Source organism: Heterodontus francisci, chromosome 6, assembly GCF_036365525.1.
Source record: "Heterodontus francisci isolate sHetFra1 chromosome 6, sHetFra1.hap1, whole genome shotgun sequence".
NCBI classification, from domain to species: Eukaryota; Metazoa; Chordata; class Chondrichthyes; order Heterodontiformes; family Heterodontidae; genus Heterodontus; species Heterodontus francisci.
The window spans coordinates 20,352,427-20,380,186 of NC_090376.1; the positions used below are offsets into that span (position 1 = coordinate 20,352,427).

Sequence of the window (27,760 nt, forward strand, 5' to 3'; positions counted from 1 at the left end):
TCTTTTAAGGAGACTGCGTGCTTCCATTTTAATTTGAGTTTTATTTTTAACAACCGCAGTGTGGGCTTCCTGGGTCTAGGGAATCTCACAGGTAAAAGGAGGGGAGAAGGGCTGCATCGATGAGTTAAGTACCTTTATTGCACTGTTTGTGGATAGGAGGAGCAGGAGTGCTTCCCGTGGCCCACCAAGATCACACTGTGATGGGATCCCAGTGGTGCATTGACCCTCCCACCCCCATGCTCCACTCATCCTCTCTTGCGTCCCATTACGCCCTGCAGAGTGCCGTCACCACCCACCCCCTCCCCCATGATGTGCGATCCCCATCAACCCCACAATGTCCCATGCAAGCCTCTGCTGTGATTTTCAACTTGCCTGACATTGACTGTCCGCTGATTTCCAGCTGCCTGACGTCGACTACCGCTGATCTCCAGCCCGACAGATAGTCAGCCTGGCTGGGAGTCAGGCAGGAAACATGTTAAAGATTTAAAACTGGTCCTGCTATTAAATTCTGCAGAACCTGTGAGGAACCCATTCTTCCCTGTTTCTTATTGTGGAATCATCCTCTGCGTGCTACCCTATTCGCCCCCAACCCCATCACACTGTTCCCAGTTCTAAATAATTATTGGGCCCAGTGTATTTAGCTCTTTAGTGGTCTTCAGGTTTTTTTTTAACTAAGAGATAGATTTATTGCATTGAAACCTAAATTGCTTGGCTTAATAAATGTAGTTGATTGCCAGTGTGTTACCTTTCTTGATTTGAATGCAGATGCCGAAAGAAAGAGCTTATACGCGCTGTTCCTGGAGTCACTACAGTCCCGCCTTCGGTACAGAGAGGACACTGAATCCTGTGAACATACAGTTCCAGAGCAACAAGCTACTAAAGAAAGCTTGATAAAGGTGCAGTCTATAGTGGCTCGGCATCTTGAGCTTGAAGATGTTCATGATCCTTTATTGGCTATAAATTTTGCAAGGTAATGTTTCTGAAGTGAAAATGTGTTCATTCTTCAAAGTATTACTTATCTATTACAGATTTCTGAACCACAGACTAATGCAGTACTTTTGTAACTTTTTTGGTGCAAATTTTAAGCTTAACAAATTTCAGAGTATTAATACTGGGGAATGGGACACATGCTGCTTCAGGCATTCAGTGTCAGCATCAAATACTCCCAGGTCAGGTGGAGCATAATCAGAACAAGAGTAAAACACCATGTGCTGTGTCCCAGCAATGTTCTTCAGCTCCTGCACCAGTACAATTTTTGAGCATTTTGCTGTTGTGGACCCATCCTCACTGGTAAGCAAGATGTAGAACATAGAACAGCACAGTACAGGCCCTTCGGCCCACGATGTTGTGCCGAACCTTGAACCTACTCTAAGATCAAACTAACTACCTACTCTTCATTCTACTATCATCCATGTACCTATCCAAGAGTCGCTTAAATGTCCCTAATGTATCTGCTTCTACTACCACCACTGGCAGCGCATTCAACGCACCCACCACTCTCTGTGTAAAGAACCGACCTCTGACATCTCCCCAAAACCTTCCTCCAATCACCTTAAAATTATGCCCCCTGGTGATAGCCCTTTCCACCCTGGAAAAAAGTCTCTGGCTATCCACTCTATCTATGCCTCTCATCATCTTGTACCCCTTTATCAAGTCACCTCTCATCCTTCTTTGCTCCAATGAGAAAAGCCCTAGCTCCCTCAATCTTTCTTTGTAGGACATGCCAGGCAGTATCCTGGTAAATCTCCTCTGCACCCTCTCTAAAGCTTCCACATCCTTCCTATAATGAGGCGACCAGAACTGAACACAATATTCCAAGTGTGGTCGAACCAGGGCCTTGTAGAGCTGCAGCATAACCTTGCGGCTCTTAAACTCAATCCCTCTGTTAATGAAAGCCAACACACCATGCGCCTTCTTAACAACCCTATCAACTTGGGTGGCAACTTTGAGCGATCTATGGACATGGACCCCAAGATACCTCTGTTCCTCCACACTACCAAGAATCCTGTCTTTAAGCGTGTATTCCGCATTCAAATTCGACCTTCCAAAATGAATCACTTCACACTTTTCCAGGTTGAAGTCCATCTGCCACTTCTCAGCCCAGCTCTGCATCCTGTCAATGTCCCGTTGCAACCTACAACAGCCTTCCACACTATCCACAACTCCAGCAACCTTCGTGTCATCGGCAAACTTGCTAACCCAGCCTTCCACTTCCTCATCCAAGTCATTTATAAAAATCACAAAGAGCAGAGGTCCCAGAACAGATCCTTGTGGAACACCACTGGTCACTGAGCTCCATGCTGAATACTTTCCATCTACTACCACCCTCTGACTTCTATGGGCCAGCCAATTCTGTATCCAGACAGCCAACTTTCCCTGAATCCCATGCCTCCTTACTTTCTGAATGAGCCTACCATGGGGAACCTTATCAAACGCCTTGCTAAAATCCATATACACCACATCCACTGCTCTTCCTTCATCAATGTGTTTTGCCACATCTTCAAAGAATTCAATAAGGCTTGTGAGGCATGATCTGCCCCTTACAAAGCCATGCTGACTGTCTCTAATCAAACCATGCTTTTCCAAATAATCATAAATCATAAAGCCATGCTTCAGATGTACAAAGCCCTTGTTTTGGACTACACCTGGAGTCCTGCAAGTAGTTCTGGGCACCACATCTTAGGAAGGATATCTTGGCTTTGGAGGGAGTGCAGCGTAGATTTACCAGAATGATACCTCGACTCGAAGGGTCAAGTCACAAGGAGAGATTAAACAAACTAAAGTTGTATTCTCTGGAATTTAGAAGGTTAAGGGATAATTTGATCCAAGTTTTCAACATATTAAGGGGAACAGATAGTTTCTCCCAATCTATCCTATTTCTACTGGTTGGGGAGTCAAGGACTTGGGGGCAAAGTCAAAAAAATTGTGGCAGATCATTCAAGAGTGAAATTAGCAAACACCTCCACACAAAGGGGATAGAAGTTTGGAACTCTCTTCCCCAGGCAACAATTGATACTAGATCAATTGTTAATTTGAAAACTGAGATTGATAAATTTTTATTAGCCAAAGGTATGAGGGTGTATGGAGGAAGGTTGCAGATCAGTCGTGATCTCATTGAATGGTGGAACATGCTTAATGGGCTAAATAGCGGCCTCCTGTTCCTATGTTTTTATAACTGGACTGAGACTTCACAGCAGCGTTGCCTTTTAGTGTGCAGTCCCTTTTAATTTTTTTGCGCACACATGTTATTTATCCCAGATCAAGGCCTGCGCAGTGCCAATCAGGATGCTGTGTGGTCACGCAGCTTAGCGGGAATGTTGCTTCACAGCCTCATTTTACCAAGGTTACTTGCAGCCAATGGACACTGGAGGCTTTAATCCCATGAGTCTAGGCCTGATTTCAGTCTTTCGCCCAGAGGTGGAAGACCAACTGCACCAACCATTCCCCTGACACATATGTTTTGATAGTGCAAACAAAAAGTGAGGTCCATTTTCCTCATAGAAGGGAGGAACAATTAGTAGGCAGGTCATTGCAGCTTGTACAGTCAATGACTGCCTTTAGACTGGTGTTAACAGTGGTTTAACTATAATTGAGGTAAGCGTTACAGTCATATAGAAAGGGTAGTGGTTATCCGTGCATTACTGAGGTATGACTCCTTAAAACAATAGCTTTAAAACACTGGAGTTCATAGATTTACCTAAACCCGCTGTGGAAATTTTCATTCAATGTGACAATGTTAATATGAAATTTCACAACTTAATTGTGGTCAGTGAGATTAAATTTCTAGTGTTTCAGCTATTTGTTGAATTAATGATGGCTTTTTTAACTTGCATTATGTGGGGAAATTGCATCAGCTTTTAAAATATGTTGATACTTCTGTTACAGGAAGTAACACCAGCAGTGTGGCTAAAGATATTTATATGTAGTCGAAGCTTCGAACTTGCATCTAGCTTTCTCCAAAAATCAGTAAAGCTGTAGCAGAATCAAGCTCGAAATAGGAGACAGTGTTCATGTTGCACTTGCCCAGAGATGATGAGGGTGGTTAATGTGATAAATGAAAATATTACAATGATACAGTGCAAGTTGAGGTTCATAGACAATGTTAAATCAGTATATAAGGAATTCTCACTCTTCAACTGACTTGTGAAATACCAGATCTTCGAGCACTTGAATAATGACATTAGAAAGTATTTATTTTTTTGCATTCGTATTCCTCCTTTTGAAATGCATAAAATTTCATTCGTTATTTTTAAAACATGGAAAATAATCAGCGTTTAAATTGTGGATTTTTTATTTTGCTGTGACTGCTGGTAATATTTGAAGATTTTTTACAGACCTTTATTGCTGTGTTGTTGCTTAAAGTTTACTCTCCCTAGACACCTTCGATTCTTAATTACCCAAATTTAAATGGTTCTAATATTAGGCCATATGTAGAATCGTGCAGCAGTAACATTACACTCAAACTTTACGGATCCAGTTGAGTCTTGGTACCATGTATGATTTTACCTAAGACTTGGGTATCAGCCTTGATTCAGTTGGTAGCGCTCTTGCCTCTGAGCCAGAAGGTTTGGGTTTGAGACCCACTCTCGGACTTAAGCACAAAACTCAAAGCTGACACTCCAGTGAAGTACTGAGGGTCTACTGACCTGTCAAAGGTGCCATCTTGTGAATGAGATCCCGTCTGCCCCCTCAGGTGGGCGTAAAAGATCCCAAGGCACACTTTTGAACAAGAGCAGGGGAGTTATCCTGGTGTCCTGGCCAATATTTATCCCTTGATCAACATCACAAAAACAGATTATCTGGCCGTTGTCGCATTGCTGTTTGTGGGAGCTTGCTGTGCACAACTTGACTGCCACATTTCCACATTGCAACAGTGACTATACTTCAGAATTACTTCATTGGCTGTTAAGCAGTTTGGGACATCCAGGCACTGTGTAAATACAATTTAAAAAAAAAACATTGTTAGTGCAGTTGCTTAATGGAATAATTGGCAACTTGACTGAACTGAGAATGTTGGTTTGATGATTTATTGTTGCTGTTTCAATTCTTGCAGGTTATACATGGAGCAAAGTGATTTCCATGAAAGATTCAGCAGTGGAGATGTTAACGTGGATAGGTCCTCTGAATCAGTGACATGCCAGACGTTCGAGCTGACGCTTCGGTCATGTTTGTATCCTCATATTGAGAAACGTTATCGAGAATGTTGTGGAAAATTAATGCAAACTCTAAAGACTGATTACAAGTAAGGGAAAAGTAAACACGTTTGCCTCACTCATTTAGAAATAGTGAAGTTTTAACAACCTCACAATTGATTAAAGCAAGTTGCAGTAACATTTGATTTTTACTATGAATAAATTATGTAAATAAAAGTTATTACATTGGAAATACGTACTGAACAAATCCTTCAAATGTTTACTTCATAAGCTTTGATTTAAAAAAAAAGACCTCAAAATTAGTTTCCATACCTTGTTCAGTCTTTTGTTCCTCCAAAAAATCACAAGTCTAAAATCCAACTTTCCTTATAATTAGTTCTTGACCTATCAGATCTTCTGTTCTATTCTTTTCAACTTTGCTGGTACCCTGCATTACTACTACTTCTTTGGCCTCCTTGTCTCGGGAGACAATGAGTAAGCACCTGGAGGTGGTCAGTGGTTTGTGGAGCAGTGTCTGGAGAGGCTATAAAGGCCAATACTAGAGTGACAGACTCTTCCACAGGTGCTGCAGGTAAAATTGGTTGTCCGGGCTGTTTCGCAGTTGGCTCTTCCCTTGCGCTTCTGTCTTTTTTCCTGCCAACTGCTAAGTCTCTTCGACTCGCCACACTTTAGCCCCGCCTTTATGGCTGCCCCCCAGCTCTGGCGATCGCTGGCAACTGACTCCCACGACTTGTGATCAATGTCACAGGATTTCATGTCGCGTTTGCAGACGTCTTTAAAGCGGAGACATGGACGGCCGGTGGGTCTGATACCAGTGGCGAGCTCGCTGTACAATGTGTCCTTGGGGATCCTGCCATCTTCCATGTGGCTCACATGGCCAAACCATCTCAAGCGCCGCTGACTCAGTAGGGTGTATAAGCTGGGGATGTTGGCCGCCTTGAGGACTTCTGTGTTGGAGATACGGTCTTGACACCTGATGCCAAGGATTCTCCGGAGGCAGCAAAGATGGAATGAATTGAGATGTCCCTCTTGGCTGACGTACGTTGTCCAGGCCTCGCTGCCGTAGAGCAAGGTACTGAGGACACAGGCTTGATACACGCGGACTTTTGTGTTCCGTGTCAGTGCGCCATTTTCCCACACTCTCTTGGCCAGTCCGAACATAGCAGTGGAAGCCTTTCCCATGCGCTTGTTGATTTCTGCATCGAGAGACAGGTTACTGGTGATAGTTCAGCCTAGGTAGGTGAACTCTTGAGCCACTTCCAGAGTGTGGTCGCCGATATTGATGGATGGAGCATTTCTGACGTCCTGTCCCATGATATTCGTTTTCTTGAGGCTGATGGTTAGGCCAAATTCGTTGCAGGCAGCCGCAAACCTGTCGATGAAACTCTGCAGACACTCTTCAGTGTGAGATGTTAAAGCAGCATCGTCAGCAAAGAGGAGTTCCCTGATGAGGACTTTCCGTAATTTGGTCTTCGCTCTTCGACGGGCAAGGTTGAACAACCTGCCACCTGATCTTGCGTGGAGGAAAATTCCTTCTTAAGACTTGAACTCATGTGAGAGCAGCAGGGAGAAGAAAATCCCAAACAGTGTAGGTGCGAGAACACAGCCCTGTTTCACGCCACTCAGGATCGGAAAGGGGTCTGATGAGGTGCCGCTATGCTGAATTGTGCGTTTCATATTGTCATGGAATGAGGTGATGATACTTAGTAGCTTTGGTGGACATCCGATCTTTTCTAGTAGTCTGAAGAGACCACGTCTGCTGACGAGGTCAGAGGCTTTGGTGAGATCAATGAAAGCAATGTAGAGGGGCATCTGTTGTTCGCGGCATTTCTCCTGTAGCTGACGAAGGGAGAACAGCATGTCAATGGTCGATCTCTCTGCTCGAAAGCCACACTGTGCCTCAGGGTAGACACGCTCGGCCAGCTTCTGGAGCCTGTTTAAAGCGACTCGAGCGAAGACTTTCCCCACTATGCTGAGCAGGGAGATTCCACGGTAGTCGTCTTGTTTTTTTACATGAGTTTTTCATTTGAAAAAGAAAATTGCGTAATGATGGTTGATCTTCCAGTAGTCTATCGAATTCCCATTTGAAGGGTTTGAGGTGCAACTCCAGCCTTAGCTAGCATTCGGAAATGATTGTTTTCAGGGGCAGATATGCTAATTAGAACACTCTGCTGCCCAGCCAAGAGGGTAGGCAGATGACCTATTCCTACATCTCTAACAGTGCTCTTGAAGTTGTTGGAACATGAGAGATTTGAGGTGCTGTGTCCTTTGAATCTTTTTCTCTCTGATGTGAAGAAGCAGGGAGTTATGGCTGTGTCATACCCTCTCACCATTTTCATAACTGGTTTGAAGTTGTGGGAATTAACCCATTTTGCCCCATTGGATCCCTTGAATGAATGGGAAAAAAATGTTTTAAGTACTGAAGTATGATAAATCTCTTTGTGCTTTTCCCTTCAGACTGGTGGAATATCTTCAAGCTATGAGGAATTTCTTCCTGCTGGAGGCAGGAGAGACTATGTATGATTTTTATGTGGCTATCTTTGATAAAGTAAAGGAAAAAGAATCCTGGCAACGCTTGTCATTTTTAAATGCCCGTTTACAAGAGGCTGTTGTACACCGCTATCCTGAAGATAGCTCTCGGTAGGTTCATGTATCTTTTGGTTTCTGGAAGGTATCTGTCCAATGATATATTACCACAACTAGGATCCATAAATATAGTATAGTCACTACTAAGTCAAATAGGAAATTCAGGAGAAATTTCTTTATCCAGAGTGTGGTTTGACTGTGAAATTCTATACCATGAGGAGTAGTTGAGGTGAATAGCATAGATGCATTTAAGGGGAAGCTAGATAAGCACATGAGGGAGAAAGGAATAGAAGGATGTGTTGATGTGGTTAGGTGAAGAAGGTTGGGAGGAGGCTCATGGGGATCATGAATACTGGCATTTACCCGTTGGGCCAGTTTCTGTGTTGTAGATACAGTGTAATATGTAACAATATAGGAAAGCATGAATCAACGAAGTTCCTTCAAGCCCATTTTCCCAATTTAACCTATCACAGGCTCTATTCAAATTGTTTAATCTCTAGAGGCAAACTTAAAATCCCCACCCTTATCCCTGCAAAAAGGTATTGAGTGATTTCCAGGCTAGCTCAAACATTGCAATGTACATCATTCGCCACTTGAGCTTGCTTTTCATTCATTACATTTCTGTGGTTCCAGTAATTTAGGAACAGTTGCATTTTCAACATGGTTCCAAACCATTCATTCAGCAACTTTTTTAACTACTGCTTTTTTTTAGGAACATATTCCATACAGAAGAAAAGAACTTGCATTTATCTAAAACTTTTGACATCAAGCAGTATACAGCCAATGAATTTCTAGCCACTGATGTTATGTAAGCAAATACAGCAACCGGTTTTTGCACAAGATCTCTCAAAAAAAAACAAATGAGATGAATGACCAGTTAATCTATTCTTGATGCTGGTTGAGGGATGAATGTTGGGCCACACAGAGTTCTATGCTCTTCAACTGGTTGCATTGTATCTTTCATGTCCATCTGAACAGATGGAGCCACAGCTTAACACCTCATCTGAAAGAAGGCACATCTGCCAATGCAGCACTAATTTGAATAAATTATTCTGTACTTTAAATGTTCCCAGCATGCTCTCCTGCTGCCAGGACCTCTACCTTATCCAACTTGGCAGGCAATGCTTTTCCGGCCAGATAAGTGCCTGCAATTCCAACTGGATTCATGGCTGCACTTCCCGCCTGCCGTACTGGGGACTTGGTGGGCTGATTAGCTGAATTTCTAAGCCATGTTGTTTAACTGAGATTTCTTCCTTCTGCAGCACTAACTCGTGCTTGCACCTATATTCAGTGATTACATCTCCCTGAAACTTGGAGAATCTGTATGCAATAACACATTTCCAAATAACATCACATTAAGAAAGTGATAATTTCCTACTAAAATCTGCCAGTACTCTCAGCCATTCTCGGTTCAGAAGTTCACTAGTGATCATTTTAAATTTGCTGTGTAACTGTACATACTGTGTATGATTTTAAAATAGTTCAATTTTGAAGAATTTTTACTTCCCCACCTAACAAACAAGTTAAAGGTTGACATTATTAAAAAGACAAATCATTAGTAATATGACATTAGATTCATCAGGTAACTTCGTCAGTTTACAAAACTGTGCTGCTGGTTTGATTCACCCTTTCCTTTCAGGTTCTGTAAGTGAGATTGTCAATTTGCTGACAAATTAAGGGAAATTGTATGCTGTGGGCCCATGACTACTAGCAGCTGGATTGAGATTGCCCGAACACATTTCATACAATGGCCTTACAGCCATCAGTTTTGGAAGAATTTATACCCATCTCTCATCTAGTGCATTCTACCACTTGGACTTGTACACCACGCAGTTCCACATTTAAATTGTAAGTTATTCTCCCCTTGCCCAAAACCTGTCACAGATCAGGATGTTGAGAGGTTTTTTTTTGCAGTGGGCTAGAAACTTCATGAGCAAACTGAAAAAGTTTCTCTTGTATTTTTGTAGGTAGCATTAAATTTAAGCCTTTGTGTTGTGCATGAAAGCCTCTTGGTAAAATAAGATATTCTGATGCAGAAGGTGATGAGTACCCACTATCATGCATTTGGGCTCTTGTAGATTGTTCTTTCCTAAAAATAAAATCTGCACATTTGTGGCTTGGAAACTATTTAAAGTTATTGCTGTTGAGTGTTTTCATCTGCTTTTTGACTTTTGCTTTCAACTGTAGGTTGTCTGTATATTTAGAAAACATTGACATTGTTAAAAAGAGACTTCCTGTGCATTCTATCGATGGTCTCACATTGAGCTACAAGGTATGTTTAAGATGTTCAATCAATTAGAATCAGTTGTGCTTATTGATGTTCAAAAGGCTGCACTTTCTTATCTCTTCCCACTTTTTTTTTGCAACAGGTTCCTTGGCCAGTTGATATTGTTATCAGCTCTGAATGTCAGAAGATTTATAATCAAGTGTTCATACTTCTGTTGCAAATTAAGTGGGCCAAATACAGCCTTGATGTTCTGAGATTTGATGGTAGGACAAAGTTTCAGAATGCATTTGAAAATATTACTGGTAATTTTTTTGATGAGTAGATTTTGCACTTGGAAATTGATTTACTGTAAGAATATAGATTTAAAGGGCTGCATTTTTAGTGTAATTGACTTATAAAGCATTAGCTTCTTGTTGAAGAAAGCATTTATTATGTTGCTGCTGTGGAATCCCATAACTAACAGAACTGGGAGCCACACATAAGCTAGGCAAGCAAAAGTTTGCCTGCATGGGTCTTTGAATGCTGAAATTCACAACTTTGTTTCTGGCCACTGGACATTTCTCAATAGATGGACAAGGTCTGTTCAGGCCAGTGAAGGGCAAGCCCCATAACTGGAGTGGCCAATGCTGGTAGAGGAATGAAATTGTATTTGTCCACCCAGTGATCCTGTATGTGGAGATGGTGAGAACTGCCACTTCACAAGTTTTTGGCATCTCCAGAGGCAAGTACTGTCTTTTTTGACCTGATAGAGCTGTTGCCAACAGCTATATGGTAAATGCATCTTTACTCTCTTTCTAGTTTCATTTCTTTGAGGTATGCTCTAATGTGATGGCACCTATCTGAGCTCAGTAATTGAGTGAAGCTGCTTAAAATTCTACATTTTTGTAACTGTGTACAGAATCTAATCATGTGCAGTTTGATTTTATATTATGCCAGATCTGGAGAGAATTTACATTTTCTTGACTTTGAATCATTCCTAGCAGTAAACCTTCCCCAGCTTTGTATTTTTTTTTTGCTCGGTCAATTTGGAGTTAAAAATTATTCCACATGAAAGTCTGTTGTGTCCTCTACTGACCATTATTCAAATATTATAGATGGTGCTGGTAAGTGTCTGATCTAAAATAAAAACAGAAAGTGCTGGAAATACTCAGCAGGTCTGGCAGCATCTGTGGAGAGAGAAGCAGAGTTAATGTTTCAGGTCTGTGTCCTTTCATCAGAACTGGCAAAGGTTAGAAATGTAACAGGTTTTAAGCAAGTAAACCGGGGGTGGGGGGAAAGAGAACAAAAGGGAAGGTGTGTGATAAGATAGAGGGCCGGAGAGATTAACTGACAAGGAGGTCATGGAGCAAAGGCAAAGAAAGTGTGCTAATGGTGTGGTGAAAGACAAAGCATTAGTGCAGAAAGAGTGTTAATGACAGAATAATGAACAGCCCTAGCCAAAAGCACAAACATGAAAAGCCCAGTTTAAGGCAAAGTGTCTGATCTAGTCTGTTCTGCTGTTAACCCATCTGAAAGAGATTTGATAAGAGGGCGGCACAGTGGCGCAGTGGCGCAGTGGTTAGCACTGCAGCCTCACAGCTGCGGTGACCCGGGTTCAATTCTGGGTACTGCCTGTGTGGAGTTTGCAAGTTCTCCCTGTGTCTGCGTGGGTTTCCTCCGGGTGCTCCGGTTTCCTCCCACATGCCAAAGACTTGCAGGGTGATAGGTTAATTGGCCATTATAAAAATTGCCCCTAGTATAGGTAGGTGGTAGGGAAATATAGGTGGGGATGTGGTAGGAATATGGAATTAGGGTAGGATTAGTATAAATGGGTGGTTGATGGTCGGCACAGACTCGGTGGGCCGAAGGGCCTGTTTCAGTGCTGTATCTCTAAAAAAAAAAAAAAAAAAAAGTTCTAAGGAAAGCTGTGTCAAATTTTGAGGTACCTCCAATAGCTCAGTGGTTGATTGCACCATTTATTTAGTACGGAGTCATGCAGACCAGGGAGAATACACACCTTTTATATCTGGTCTTTGCTGAGTTAGTTGATCTCCCTAATCCAGGAACAAGCAACAATCCTCCCTCCCGCTCCTCCAAGAAAGGATCCCGTTCAGTTATGGTCAAATAGGTACCTAACACTCCGTCTAGGTTTATGATGAAAGCAATGACATGCTTGAGGATTGGCAACACTTGTGGAACTGCACTTGAGCATAAGCTACCACTATTAGGCATAAGGGGAACAAAATTAGGTGGGGCAGGAAAATTGGAGATATATTGGCCTAGAATTTGGTGGAAAAATAACAACGAGTTCACGATGCTCACTGTTATTCGTGTGTTTATAAAGAAAATGAATTTGTGGCAAGCAAGAGAGTTGCGCATCGCCACAAATTGCTAGACACTTGGTGGAACCTAACAAATTGCCTCAAAAATGGGGTGTCTCCATCAATCGCCATGAATTTCAAGGAATTGCTGGATTTGCACTGTGAATATGAATTAAACTCACCACAGAAAGTTAGGGCTGGTATTTGAGGACAGAAGGACCTTTTTAATGATGAGATTTATATTCCGCAGTGCCACTCCTCAGAGGCCCGGATATGGAACTATGAAGTCTCATTTCCTTCAAGTAGTAAATTGTTCCTAGAGGTTTTTAAAGTTAAAAATTTTTTTTTCTTTATTTTCCTCTCTTTTTATTTCACTCTTAATCTAATCTTTTTAAACTCTCTTTTTCTGTATCACTTTTGACTCTTAATTCACCCAATTTCTTTCTCTATCCTTAAGTTTAATTTGTTAAGGAGATAGACTATTAGTCCCCAAGATTCAGATTCCTAGTTGCCCTTGTTATCAACTTGCACTTCCAGCAATTTGCAGCACAAAACAATTTCGAGCTATAGGAGATGCCTCGCTTTAGCAAATTCTGGGCCTTCGGCATTTAAAGGTCAGCCATAATATTGTATTATGGTGAAATGTAAAATATTTGTAATATTGTTAACCATTTTTAAAATAATATGTAATTACAGAACCTACTGAAGCTTATGAAAAACCACAAGCAACTCTATTTGAGGATTCCACTTGGTCGTTTAAAGCACTGAAGACACCTGTTAGACAGCAAATTCATAGGATGTTTCTGCTTCGAGTTAAACTCATGCATTTTGTCAACAGCCTACATAACTATATAATGACTAGGGTGAGGCTTCCTTTGTTAGTAAGAGAAAAGTCAAATTATGGGAGTAATAGATAATTACTGTTTAACTTTTGATACTGTACCTGCTGTTATCTACTTGCCAACATTTGATTTTTAAACAACTTTGATTCTTGTTTTCTTCAGTAGATCCTGTAATATTTCTGTAAAGTTTTAAGTTTTCTGAAATCTTGCCCAGAAGCTTTAACTTATCCATTTGCTCTCTGTAAAAGGTTTGCATAATACAGTTTCTTTCCTTTTTTTTGTTTATTTGACTATCTTTTCCTGTACCAATTTGGTAGACATGCTACCTGCTGTCTCTGTCAAAGTTGTTCAGGGGCAATTTACTCTCCTTTTGTTGCATTATAAATCTAGTGTTACAAATGAGTAGAATTGCGAAAGATAAAAATATTTATTTTCCTCATCTTTTAATAGGATGCACCTTGATCACCCCCTAGCCTCCACCTGGCCTCCCTCTCCACAAACTCCATTTACAATTTACTTGCTTAGGCTTCTAGGTAGTCCACTGGAGCTGTGTTGTTCAACCTACAGCACTAAGACCATGTGTGGCTCGAGAATCCTGGCAAGCCAACCCTTGAAGCACAGAAAGCTCACTGCTATGTGGGCTTCCAATTTTAAAATTTATTTGTTTATCCTGCTTAAATTTTGTGGCCCTTGAGGTTTGGAAATGGTTGTTCTTGAAGTTTTTGCCTCTTTGGATCAATCCTAAATTGAAAACTCTAGATCTTTTGGTATCAGCAGCTTGAGATACAGGCAAGTTAATGAGAACAGTTAATTGTACTTTTATATGTGATCCTAAAGCTTTATGGCTGAAGATGGTAAAACCTGAACATCCTGTACTAGAGCAATCCAAGTTCACTTTTGTCTCTTTCTGTGCCTTTGTCAGATCAGAAGTTCACTCTTGAGTCAACTGTGTCTATTAGCACAACACATCAGTATGGAATAGCACATTACACCACTGGTATTCCACTTTTCTCGGATAGTAAGCTAATTCAGGAAATACTATATCTGAAGTTTGAAATTTATAATCCTAAGAATTAAATATTATTTCCTTACAAGGAAATGAATAATTGACAACATCTGCTACCCCTGGTGAATGGGGAGGAATATATATAACCCTGCCATTGTAGAGAAAAGTGTTTTTTTTTCTTTCTTTTGGTCGTCCATAAGATAGATCTACTGACATTTTTTGGGGGCAAGTTATATATTTCCCGATTACATTCTTCCCCAAAACTTTTGACCTTTTTCTACCACTCAAAAACCCCATTAAATGCATAAACTTATTACAGTTCAGATAAACCAGATTTAATAAAACCACATGGATAGATTGTATTATAAACAGAGAACATGAACAATAAACTACACAATTATGGAATGAAAGTGGTATAGATGTACTTTGGCAGTTGCTTTCCAAGTTACATTTAGATATACATTATCAAACTTTTTCAGTTTCATACTATGAGATGTCATAGATAATTTATCAGTAACCCCCCCCACCCCCCCGCCCCCGGTAACAAAGTGGGTATGGAGTGGACCCATGTAGTCAAGGGGAGTCATACACTGATAATTAGAATCAGAATTGAATTCCAAAGAAATTCATAAAAGTTTTTGTACTAATCCAATCAATCTTCTGCTTACTATTGTAATTAAATATTAATTGCCAGATTGTGTTTCAATTTTATGTAAGAAACCTGTTCTGTATATTGGATACGAAGGAAATGACTATTACACCAACTAATTTGTTTTCTATTAAATGCTTTTCATTTTTATATTTTTTTTAAAAGTAAAATACAAGGATTTTTATTTAAAGGTTGTGACTTTATTTATTTTTGTTTGTTTATTTATTTATTTATTTAGAGATACAGCACTGAAGCAGGCCCTTCGGCCCACCAAGTCTGTGCCGACCATCAACCACCCATTTATACTAATCCTACACTAATCCCATATTCCTACCACATCCCCACCTTCCCTATATTCCCCTACCACCTACCAATACTATGGTCAATATGGCCAATTTATCTATCAACCTGCAAGTCTTTGGCTGTGGGAGGAAACCGGAGCACCCGGCGAAAACCCACGCGATCACAGGGAGAACTTGCAAACTCCGCACAGGCAGTACCCAGAATTGAACCCGGGTCGCTGGAGCTGTGAGACTGCGGTGCTAACCACTGCGCCGCCCTAAAGTTAATATGTTTTGTATTTTATATGTTTTTAACTGTGGTCATTGAATAGCTATAACAGAAACCAATTGCCACATAATATTTTTCAGATATTGCATAGTACAGGTCTGGAGTTTCAGCACCAAATTGAGGAAGCTAAGGATTTGGACCAGCTGATAAAAATTCATTATAGGTATCTGTCCACAATCTATGATCGTTGTTTGCTTCGGGAAAAGGTGAGTTCATCTGGAAACTCAGTAAATAGTGTTAGTGGCAGATCCTAACTATATAACAATTAACTCACTTAACGGCACATCCACGATTGGTGACCAATTGCTTCTCTGTTCAGACTTGGACAGGGACCAATTATTTTATCAAAATGACAAATGCTTCTTTCTGCCTATTGTATTTTAGTTCTAAATACCTGAACCAGTTGTAGTTTTGTATGTAGAATTTTAATGTCGGTGTTGTGAAATTTCTTTCAGATAAGCTTTGTGAAGGAAGCAATCATGAAAGTTTTGAATTTGGTTCTTATGTTCGCAGATCGTTGGGAGACTGGTTTAGGAGTTTCAAAGTATGTAGAGTTTTTAAAAATTATTTCTATTTTTGGTCTTTAATTGTTGACAGTTGTAGCATTTAAAACCATGGCTTGACCATGTCTTCATTGGCTGCATTCATGTTCCTATTAGCTTGCATGTATCTTGGGTTGTAAATACTAATAGATTTTAATCTTATTTAGACTCATGCACTAATAATTCAACAGTATAAAGACTATTAAATTTGAAAACTTTAGTCCACAAAATTTATAACAGACAAACCAGATTTCACTGAGCTTTGAGAGCCAGATTGCCAGGGTTTGGCAAAGTATCTGTGGTTCACGGCTGGGTGCTTGGGCAGTATGAGGGATCTGTTAAATTTTCCTTTTCCAGTTAAGTCATTGAATGGGAGAAGTTCATGATGAAGGTGTTTAGGTCATTATGGATTACATCAAGGATTAAATGATGTTTGAACAAATGACTGTTTTCTTTGAGTAAACAGGACAGAACTTGGAATCGCAGAAGGCCTTTATGTTCATCGTCCCTTGCCAGTTCTTTGAAAGAGGTCTTTCAATCTCCTTTTAACCTTCTTTGCTCTAAGGAGGAGTCCCAGCTTCTCTAATTTCTTCATGTAACTGAAGTTTTGCATTCATGGCACCATTCAAGTAAATTTTTTCTGCACCTTCTCTTAGGCCTTGTCAACCTTTCTAAATTGTGGCGTCCAGAATTAGACACAACTTTGACAAAAGTGAAATAAAACTAAGTTGCTTTGTATAATGTGGGAGTGCCCCAGTAGTATAAAAAGATTGCATTCTTAAAGAGCATCAACTGGGGCTGAGAGGGTGGACTAGTAACTTGCTCCCAGACTTCTACCAAACCCTAGAGGAGGTTTGTGACCAGCTTTGAGATGTCTATTACACACACTTTTCCCTTATGTTTGAGTCTCCTGGTGCTTAACCGTGACAACAAGGCTGAGTATAGAAATTTGTCTGAGTGGAGGATTGTTCTTATCCCACAACTCTGTGTATATTTTGCTGTTACAGAGCTTCTTTGCAACTTACATTTTTTTCCCTTGCTCCATTTGTATGCCTTCCACAATCTGAATGAGAACATAAGAAATAGGAGCAGGAGTAGACTATACAGCCCCTTAAGCCTGCTCTGCCATTCAACATGATTGTGGCTGATCAACTCCACTTTCCTGCCCACTCTACATATCGTTTGATTCCTTGAGAGAGCAAAGATCTGTCTATCTCAGCCTTGAATGTACTCAACGATGGAACATCCCCAGCCCTCTGGGGTAGGCTCTTCCAAAGGTTCACCACCTTCTGAGTGAAGAGATTTCTCCTTGTCTCAGTCCTAAATAATCAGCTCCTTATCTTGAGACTGTGCCCCCATGTTCTAGATTCCCCACCCAGGGGAAACAACTTCTACTTTGTCAAGCCCCTTCAGAATCTTGTATGTTTCAATGTTCAACGAGATCATCTTTCATTCTTCAAAATTCTGGAGAGTTTAGGCCCAATTTACTCAGCCTCTCATCATAGGACAACCCCCTCAGTCCAGGAACCAATATAGTGAACCTTCACTGTACTGCCTCCAAGGCAAGTATATCCTTCCTTAGATATGGAGAACAAAACTGCACACAGTACTCCAGTGCAGTCTCACCAAAGTCCCATACAATTGTAGCAAGACTTCATTATTCTTCTACTCCAGTCCCTTTATAGTAAAGGACTTCATGCTATTTGCCATGCTAATTTTTTGCTGTACCAGCATGCTAAATTTGTGTTCCTTGCATGAGAACACCCAAGTCTCTGACCATCAAAGTTTAGATGTTTCACGCCTTTTAAAAAATATTTGTCTTTTCTATTCTTACTGCCAAAGTGAATAACCTCCCACTACCCCACATTATACTCCACCTGTCATCTTGTTGCCCACTTACTTGGCTCTTCTACATCTCTTTGCAGCCTCTTTTGTGTCCTCCTCACAGCTTACATTGCCACCTATCATCAGCAAACTTGGATATGTTACTCTGTTTCTTCGTCTAAGACATTAATACAGATTCCACCATTTTCCCAACAACTGATAGGCTAACTAGCCTGATCCTTTTTTTTTCTCTCCCTCCTTTCTTAAACAATGGTGTTACATTTGTTAACTTCCAATCCGCTGGGACTGTTCTAGAATTTAGGACATTTTGGAAAGTCATAACCAATGCATCTCTGCAGCTGTTTTTTTAGAAACCCAAGGCTTTCATTCCCTTAAGTTTCTCTAGTACTTTTTCTTTACTGATATTAATTACCTTACATTCCTTACTCTTATTAGTCCCTTGGTCACCCTCTGTTTCTGGTATGTATTTGTGTCTTCTACTAAGAAAGACACAAAATATTTGTTTAAAATTTCTGCCAATTCTTCATTCCATAATTTCTCCTGCCTTTGCCTGTAAGGGACCAGTGTTTACTTTAGCTACTTCCTTTTCTATAAATCTGTAAAAGCTCTTACAATCTGTTTTATATTCCTGGCTAGTTTACACTCATATTCTGTTTTGTTCCCTTTTTATCAACCTTTTAGTCGCCCTTTGTTGGTTTCTAAACCTCTCCCAATCCTCAGCCTTACTACTATTCTTTACAACATTATAAGCCTCTTATTTTAATCTAATACTATCCTTAACTTCCTTCGTAAGCCACAGATAGATCTTTCATACTGAGGTTTTGTTTTTTTATTGGGATGTAATTGTGTTGAACAATTTGAGTTGTTTCTTTAAATGTTTCCCGCTGTTTATTTACCACCAGCCTTTTAGTCTATATACCCAAACAACTTTAGCCAGCTCTTCGACTCAAATATGTCTCGCTCAAACTTAATATGGAATTCAGTTCGATGATGATCACTTTTTTTCAGAAGATCTTTTACTCTGAGATTACTAATTAACCCTGCCTCATTACACAATACTAGATCTAAAAAAAAGCTTTATCCTTCATTGGTTCCACATTTTATTGTTCCAGGAAGCTGTCGCGAAAGCATTCTACAAACTTATCTTCCAGACTACCTTTGCCCATTTGATTTGTCCAGTCTACATGAAGATTAAAGACCCCACGATTATGATATTGCCTTTGTTACAAGATCCATCTATTTCTTGCTTAAATTTGGTCCAAAAGTAAAACTACTATTAGGGAGCCTATAAACTACTCCCACCAGCGTTTTCTGACCCTTGTTATTTCTACTGTCCAACCATACTGATTCTACTTCCTGATTTTCTGAGCCAAGATCCTTTCTTACTAAAAATAAAAGCAAAATACTGCGGATCCTTTCTTACTAATGTTCTTAGTTATTCTTTACAATCAGGGCTACTGTTCCTCATTTTCCATTTTGCCTGTCTTTTGAAATGTGTACCCTGGAAAATTTATTTTTTAACCTTTGTCGCCCTGTAACCAGGTCTCTGTAATGACAATTAGATCTAAACTATTAATCTCTATTTGTGCTGCTAGTCCGTCTATCTTATTATGAATGCTTCATGCATTCAGATAAAGAGCCTTTAATATTTTTAACTACTGTTTGCATGGACCTTATTTGCGGATGCTCTAATTACCGCTAAACTCTCTATTCCTTTCTGTCCCACTATGCTTATCGTTACCTAAATTTGCTACACCCCCTGCTCCATATAATAAAAGCAAAATACTGCAGATGCTGGAAATCTGAAATAGAACCAAAAACTGCTGGAAATACTCAGCAGGTCTGGCAGTATCTATGGAGAGAGAAGCAAAGTTAATGTTTCAGGTCAGTGACCTTTCATCAGAACTGGCAAAGGTTAGAAATGTAAGAGGTTTTAAGCAAATAAAGGGGGTGGGGCAAAAGAGAACAAATGGGAAGGTGTAAATAGGACAGTGGGTCACAGAGAATAACTGACAAGGAGGTCATGGGGCAAAGACAAAGAGTGTGTTAATGTGGTAAAATACAAAGCGTTAGTGCAGAGAGGGTGTTAAATGACAGAATAATGAAAACTCTAGCCAAAAGCAAAACATGAAAAAAGTGGGCAGGCACATGGTAAAAAAGGTGTAATGATGAAACAAACTAAAATAAAAAAAGAAATACAAAGTAAAACTTAAAAAATGGTGGGGGGGGGGGTGCCAGTCATGTTCTGAAATTATTGAACTCCGTGTTCAGTCCGGTAGGCTGTCGCGTGACTAATCAGTAAATGAGGTGCTGTTCCTCGACCTTGCGTTAATGTTCACTGGAATACTGCAGCCATCCCAGGATAGAGACGTGGACATAAGAGTGGGGGGGTGGGGAGTGGAGTGGAGGTGTTCCGCAAAGCAGTCACCCATGACACATGACCTCCTTGTCAGTTTTTCTCTGTGACCCTCTGTCCTATCAACACCTTCCCATTTATTTTCTTTTGTCCCACCCCCACTTTATTTGCTTAAAACTTATATTTCTAACTTTTGTCAGTTCTGATGAAAGGTCACTGACCTGAAATGTTAACTTTGCTTCTCTCTCCACAGATGCTGCCAGATCTGCTGAGTATTTCCAGCACGTTTTGGTTTTGTATGCTACACTGCTCCATTGCCTCGACTTTTCTCTTTAGATTTCTAAATTTCCCTTAACCTGACCCCCTCCCCTCCCATCCTGAATTCTGCTTACAATTCTCTTCACAGGACCATCAGCAAGAGCAAAAGGTCAGTTTGTGGGGGATAGTGCTGCAAGCTTTTATCCCACCATTCTTTGCACCAAACCCTTTCAAATTTTGAAGTCTTCTGGATTTTTTTGCTGTAGAATAGTGGGACACAAGTTCAATCTTCCACTCACATCCCAAATCCAGTGTTTCATGGAAGAGCACAACCGTTAACAAAATGAGTTAAATGCTACTTGTGCTTGCAGTTTTATTTATAATGAAGTGAGTGATTTTTAAAGAGGAAATATGGTAATGAAACTTCTGTTGTTACTCGGTCTTTACATTTAATGACTATAAATGTGTCTGAGCTGTTTTTTGTTTTTCTGGTCTGTGTGTACTGCAATGATAAATTCAGGCTACATGGGCTACCTTTGCATCATAATTCCAAGCTTAATTTTTAAGTACCTGTATTTGCTTCCCATTGAAATGGTTTCATTGTCAGATGAAGAGTTTTTTTTTCACTCCTTTTAAAAGTTCTGGTGAACCAAGTACAGAAGTGTAGGATCCAAATCATCGTGGGTTTGGTTATAGCTTTAGTGTTTTTAGAGGCAGTTTTAATTTCCTCGGTTATTTTGTCTCATTATTTGGTTCCTGTAAAATTTTAGAAAGTATAACTTTTTAGTTGGTGCATACTTCATTTCATAGCTGAGCAGCAGAAGGAAACTATTGCAACTATGTATTTTGAGGTTTGTTGGCAACCAAAATGGTTGAACTGAAAGCACTGCAATTTTCATACTGAGAAGTGGGAAGCTAATATAATTGGGAACTATCTGATATGACATTCTAATCTAAATATACAAAGAATCTCTTTATTCCAGCATTCTTTTGTGTGGGATTGCTGAAGAATGATTGTAAACCTGAAAATCATTACATATACGTCACTGATGTTTTATTTATTCTTTGTTAGGATTGAGTCCATTGAGAAGATGGAATCTGACTTCAAAAACTGCCACGTGTTTCTGGTAACAGTGCTAAACAAGGCTGTTTGTAGAGGATCATTCCCTCATTGTAAGTGTATCTTGAAAAAAAAGGTTTAGGGTGTTGTGTTAGGGAAGGGGGTTCCCAATGGATCTGTAATCTGGCAAGGAGTAAGGCCTTCATGAGGGGAGCAGAAGAATGAGGAAACTACCAAAAAAAAGGAAGAAAAATATGCATTGTAGCAATTTTTTTAACCACTCCTTTGCTGTTTGTGGAACATCAGTTCTTCGTTTGCTTCAAAGAAAATATAAGCTGAGTGGTTTTGGTTCAAAATACTCCGGTGAAGAAATTAATTCACAAAACGCCATTTCTAGCAGCGACAGACTTGTGTCAAAGAATGCCATAAATTAGCGGCCTGTGGCACTTCCTGCCCCAGGGAATTGATGTAAATCTGCATAGTGCTACTAGAAACTGCACTACGCAAACAAATTTCTCTCCCTCATTTTAATCAAGTCAGTTCTTTTTTTTAAAAGTACCAATTTTATTGCCATAATGCCCTTAACTGGAGTGTACTTCCTTTCTAATTTGATGTTAAATATGGGGCATGTCCTGGAGTATTGTAAACATCAATTAATTCAAAATGGATAGCTAACAGTGGCAGCTATTTTGTGCACAGATAGATTCCACAAGCAGCAATGAGAGGATTCAAACGTCATTGTGGTTTATTGAGGGAAGGCAGTTGGGACTTTAATTTGATCTCACACCTGAAGGACATATTCTCAAAAAATGCAGCTCTCCCTCAGCACTGCATTGGAATGCCAGCTTAGATTGTGTGCTCAAGTGCTGGGGAGAGGCTTGTATGTCAGTGCACTAATATTCAGTGCCAAGAAGTGGAAACAGACAAAGATTCAAATTCCTAAAGCAGTTCCCGATCTGAGCTGCAATAAGTGGAGAGATGCAAGTGGAGACTGTAGTCTCCCAGAAAGGTGATGTAAAATCAGGCTAGAGATTTGGAACATAGGAACAGGAGGAGGCCATACGAACATATGAATTAGGGGCAGGAGTCATCCACACAGCCTGTTGTGTCTGCTCAGCCATTCATTATTTCATGGCTGAACTGATTTCTCCACATTACCACTTACCCCCGATAACCTTTCACCCCCTTGGTTATCATGAATCTTATCTACCTCTGCCTTAAACATATTCAAGGACTCTGTTTCCACCACCTTTTGAAGAAGAGAGTTCCAAAGACTCACGACCCTCAGAGAAAAAAATTCTCCTCATCTCTGTTTTAAATGGGTGACCCCTTAGTTTTAAACAGTGACCCCTAGTTCTAGATTCTCCCACAAGAGGAAACATCCTTTCCACATCCATTTAGCCTCTTGAGCCTGTTCCACCATTCATGGCTGATCTGCAACCTAACTTCATATGCCCACCGTTGCTCCATATCCCTTAATACGTTTGGTTAACAAAAATCTATCAATCTTAGTTTTCAAATTAACAATTGATCTATCATCAGTTGCCATTTGTGGAAGCGTTCCAAACTTCTACCACCCTTCATGTGTAGAAGTGCTTCCTAATTCCACTCCTGAAAGGTCTGGCTCTAATTTTTAGGCTATGCCCTGATTCCTAAACTCCCAGTTTAGGTGAAACCAGTGAAAATTGCCTCTTCCTATCTACTCTATCTGTTCCCCTTAATAACTTGAAAATTTTGAACAAATCATCCTTTTAACCTTCTAAATTTCAGGGAATACTGTCCTAGTTTGTGTAATCTCTCCTTGTAATTTAACACTTGGAGGCCAGGTATCACTCTGGTAAACATACCTCTCCAAGGCACTCCCTCCAAGGTTAGTATATACTGCTTACAGTACTCTGGATTCTGTTTAACTAGGGCTTTGTACAGCTGAAGCATGGCTTCGACTCCCTTATGTTCTGGTCTTCTAGATATAAAGGCCAGCATTCCATTTGCTTTTTTGATTATTTTCTGTACCTGGACTCCCAAGTCTCTTTGGACCTCCACGGTTTCTAGCTTTTCACCATTTAGAAAGTACCACGCTCTATCCTTTTTAGGTCTAACGTGGATGTCTTCACATTTGTTTACATTGAATTCCATTTTCCACAGTTTTACTCATTGACATAACCTATTAATATCTTTTTGTAATGTTACGCTTCCATCCACACTGCTTACAGTGCCAGCTATCTTTGTGTCATTGGCAAATTTGGATATGTAGCTTTCTATCCCATTAATAAACACGGTCATTTGTTGTGTCTGGATTATCTCTTCTTCATTCTAGCTGCTGGCCACAGGATGCATTGATGGTGGCATGGGAGTTGGCTATCTATCCATTCTGCTTGTTGCTTGGTAGACATTAGCACAAAAATAAAACTACAACACTGGAACAGGCCATTTGGCTAGTTTAATGTTTATCCTTCACCCAAGTGGTAGTTCTAATCCCATAGGCCTGCTCTGTTCCTATATCCCTTTATTCCCCTTTAGTTCAACCACCTATTTAACCTGTTCTTAAATGTTTACATGGTCTCTGTTTCAATCACTAACTACAGTAGTGCATTCCCAAAGTGCGCTATATGGGGGAAAACGTTTCTCCACTCTTCTCCACAAAGCTCGCACATTTACTCTTGTATCCATGAGTCATGTCCTTGACCTCTAAACCACTGAGAACAGTCTGTTTCAACCTACCCTATCCCTTTATAATTTTAAACACCTTTATCAACACACTGTGAAATCTCCTATGTTTTAACTAAAACAGTCCCAATTTTTCAAATCTTCCTTTTGTATTTCTGTTCCTAATACCAGGCAACATCCAAGTTAATCTGTGCTGCACCCTCTGTATTGTCTCAATATCTTTCCTATAGTGTGGAGCACGCAGCCAAAAACATGAAGAAAGATAGTTACCTATGATGTTGGAGAACAGGTTGTGATGAAACGTGGAACTTACATATGAGGAACTTTGTAGATCAATTCACATCAATAATAAACCTTATTGAAACATTTTGAAGTGTAGCCTGAATTATTCATTATGATCAAATATTATTTTAATCACTGACTTGATTTGTCCTTTAACTTCACAGTGGAATCCCTGGCATCATCTCTAATGGCAGGAATGGAACAAAGCTAACAGTGACCATCATGAAGACATGAACAAATTATTGTATCAGAACATCTGTAGTCCCTCTGCATAACACCTAAAGTAATCAGACTCCATCTTGGAACCTATTTTATTGAACTCATCAGGACTGTAAATTGTCTTAAGTGGCAGGCGATTACACAAAATCTTCACCTAGCTGTGGTGCTAGCTAAGAATTATTCAAAACTCTTGTCCAAATAGTTATATAAGCCAGTCGGTGTTCTATCCATTGCAGAATTTAAGAGTTGAATCACTGGCTGAACATTTGTTTACATTAATGGGATGGCTGTCAACTGGAACATGCTCTGTTAGTTTTAAAAGTAACTTTAAAAACCGAAGATGCTAATCATTCTATTGCTTTCAGTAAGAATCATGTAGTCTCAGTGAGACATCTATTTTGTTTCATTGTCTGTAAACTTCCAATCTACAAAATATTAGCTATTTGGGCCTACTAAATGAAGCTAATGTAAAGTTAATCATAAATCTGTCGGTCAAGCAAGAATCAACATTAACAAAGCTTTGTTGTACTCCGAGCATAAATCTGTATATGTGTGTTGTTTTGTTTAATTTCTCAGAACCATAAAGAACTATTCAGTGTTTAAGTAATTCCATATCTAAGACTTTACCAATAGTCGTTTGGTAGTACAGAACTTGAGAATTGCTGAAAGTAGAAACATGTCAAAACTTTTCATCTTGCACTCATCAGGACAATTTGCAAGAATAACCAATGTAGGGGAAAACAACAACTTATACTGCAAGAGAGTGCTGATTGGTTGGCAAGTGAACTCTGGTAGAGGTGGAGAATGCACTGCAGTCAGTGTAAACGGATGCATTCTCCATGGCAACACCTTGACCCATCAGAGTTCAGTTGCCAACCAATCAGCACTCTCTTCTCATGCAGTATAAGTTGTTGTTTTTCCTTACATTGGTTATTCTTGCGTGTTGTCCTGATAAGTGCAAGACAAAAAGCTTTAACAACATGTCTCTACCAATGATTTAATAACATATTTGGGGCTCAAAATGAAATTGGTTGTTTCAACTAGAGTCCAGATTGCAAGGACCAGAAAGCTAAAAGTAAGAGTAAACAGATTGTATATCTTTTTTCATTTGTTAATTTGTAATCAGAAAACATTCAGTTGCATGTAAATTCACCAAAACTTGGCTGTTTACTGCTACAGGTGCCATCTCAGCTGTTTACACTTGTACAAGGACTGATTTTGTTAACCATAAGGGAAGTGAAACTGGTCTGCCTTTTGCAGAATAAAGAAAATACTGTAAATTGTTCACGGCCCCCTCACTGGATTAAGAACAGTTTAAATACATTATATATTGAGGATAATACAAGAATTTTTTTGTTTCTATTTTGGAGCATTTTCCACTCATTGATATCCCAATTCACTACCCTATAGGTCTTGGGCTGCATGTTGTAGTTTCAAGTCATAAGATTGGAATCACAGTTGCAACATTGATAATGGGACAGAGTTACATATTAATTTTGTTGCCTGGAAGAGATTGCTTTACTGCGAAGTAATCATCAACATTCACGTGTGTTTGTGATTAAAAATATTTTTTTTCATGGAAAGAAACTATGCTTAAGAAAAGAGGGCATTATTCCCCTTCATGCTGTAACATTAGACTGTGGTAGAGAACAACAGTTAGATTAATACCTCCATAAGAACTCATGCAGCCACTGAAGAATCTGTGGGAGTGGTAGTTACATTGACATATACTACATCTGTGGCAAATTGCACCGTCCCTCCTGTGTTGTCTTGGTTTCTCATTTGGGTTTAATTAATGACCAGAGAGAGCATCATAAAATTGAAAATTTGGAAAAAGGACTGATTGTTTTGGAAAGATGTTTATTGTCATGATTTAAGTAGTGGTTCTCAAACTTTTTTGGTTGAAGGACTTTTCAAATGGAGCTGTCATCATGGACCCACCCCCAACTAAATTGTAATGCTATATAATACTTATAATATGGAAGTGTTGCATATAGAATATTTCAATAATGCCTTGAAGAAAACAGGTATGTACTGAGAGATATCAGATGGGTATACCTGCTTCTCACTGCTGTGTCTGTCTATCCTTGGCAGGAGCCTGGAGAGAGTAGAATAAGGAGAAAATATTAGAAGAGCTGTGGTAGAGCAGGAACAATGGGGAAGCACCATGTTGAGAACGGGAGCGCAGAGAAAGCAGGAACCCAGAGAACAGAAGGAGGGGTCGAAAAAGAGCACAGAGCAGGAGCACAGGAGGAGCAGATCACTCTTCTGGGCAGTGCTCACTTACTTTTGATCACAGCGCCCTGAGAGGTTACCCTTCTCTGCGCTGCCCTGCATTGCGGACCTTCTGGAAGATCTCTGCAGAACTCCAGGGGTCCGTGGACCACAGTTCGAGAACAACTGATTTGGAGGAGTAAAGACCTAAAGCCTATTTGATCATATCCACAATATCAGTCTTACCATCACTCCAGCCCAACATCTTAAGTGAGCCCAGTGCCCTTATCTGAACCACTCTTCCTAGTAACTCATCATCCTCTGTTAATTTTTTTTTAATATATATATAAAACACCATGTCAGATGTTCAAGATGTCTCAGAAGTACACAGCCTTTTAATTAATCTTCAAATATAGTTGTTGGTATTTAGGGAAATATTGCTGCCAATTATGCACAGTTGATCTTTTATGGTGTTGGTTCAGCAGAGCTTCATGCTATTCTTGTCATTTTTTTACATCCACTGGAATAACTAGAGGGACTTTGACTTATCGTCTCAACTGATGGGTACAGCAGATGTGGACGATGTTGCAGAGCTGGATGTAAGTTATCCTAATGATGGAATAGATATAGGGTCTGAAGCAGTTTGGTTGAGCAGGACAGTAAGGTTGGGAAAAGTCTGGTTGAGCCTAGGACAATAGTAAAATGGCAGTTAGTGATGGGAACTGAAGATGACCTATTTGGTCTTTCCAGTATTGAGCTTGAAGGACTGATGACTGCTTTTTATATATATATGAAAGCTGATTCATGTCTGTGGATGAGAGCCAGAATGCAAATGAAGAGGAGTGGCCAAGGATGAATCCCAATAGAACACTGGAGGTAATGGTGTGAGGAGCTGAAGCAAATGTATTGCTGGAGATGCACTTTTATGTTCAAGAATCACAGGATTATTACAATGCAGAAGGAAAGCATTTGGCCTATCATGTC

At 39.9% G+C, this 27,760-nt stretch overlaps 1 protein-coding gene and 1 long non-coding RNA gene across 6 annotated transcripts in view; one reads left to right on the plus strand and one right to left on the minus strand.

Annotated features, from left to right (window-relative positions):
• Window positions 1–25,115, plus strand: part of tubgcp5 (tubulin gamma complex component 5) — a 66,600-nt gene extending 41,485 nt beyond the window's left edge. For 3 of the 4 annotated variants that reach the window (XM_068033249.1, XM_068033248.1, XM_068033251.1), the window contains 10 exons: window positions 766–970; window positions 5,054–5,242; window positions 7,611–7,793; window positions 9,927–10,011; window positions 10,109–10,229; window positions 12,963–13,129; window positions 15,414–15,539; window positions 15,789–15,877; window positions 21,407–21,507; window positions 24,508–25,115. In XM_068033249.1, the coding sequence (XP_067889350.1) occupies window positions 766–970; window positions 5,054–5,242; window positions 7,611–7,793; window positions 9,927–10,011; window positions 10,109–10,229; window positions 12,963–13,129; window positions 15,414–15,539; window positions 15,789–15,877; window positions 21,407–21,507; window positions 24,508–24,554 (1,313 nt within the window). In that variant the 3' untranslated portion in view covers window positions 24,555–25,115. Of the gene's footprint in view, window positions 1–765; window positions 971–5,053; window positions 5,243–7,610; window positions 7,794–9,926; window positions 10,012–10,108; window positions 10,230–12,962; window positions 13,130–15,413; window positions 15,540–15,788; window positions 15,878–21,406; window positions 21,508–24,507 lie in introns of those variants that run through there. The other variant, XM_068033250.1, reaches the window with a different exon arrangement.
• LOC137371172 (uncharacterized) overlaps window positions 1–27,760 on the minus strand; it is a 38,683-nt gene that overhangs the window by 3,164 nt on the left and 7,759 nt on the right. Inside the window, exon 3 of one of the 2 annotated variants that reach the window (XR_010975190.1) lies at window positions 4,647–4,930. This is a non-coding gene — a long non-coding RNA (uncharacterized lncRNA). Of the gene's footprint in view, window positions 1–4,646; window positions 4,931–26,509; window positions 26,661–27,760 lie in introns of those variants that run through there. The other variant, XR_010975191.1, reaches the window with a different exon arrangement.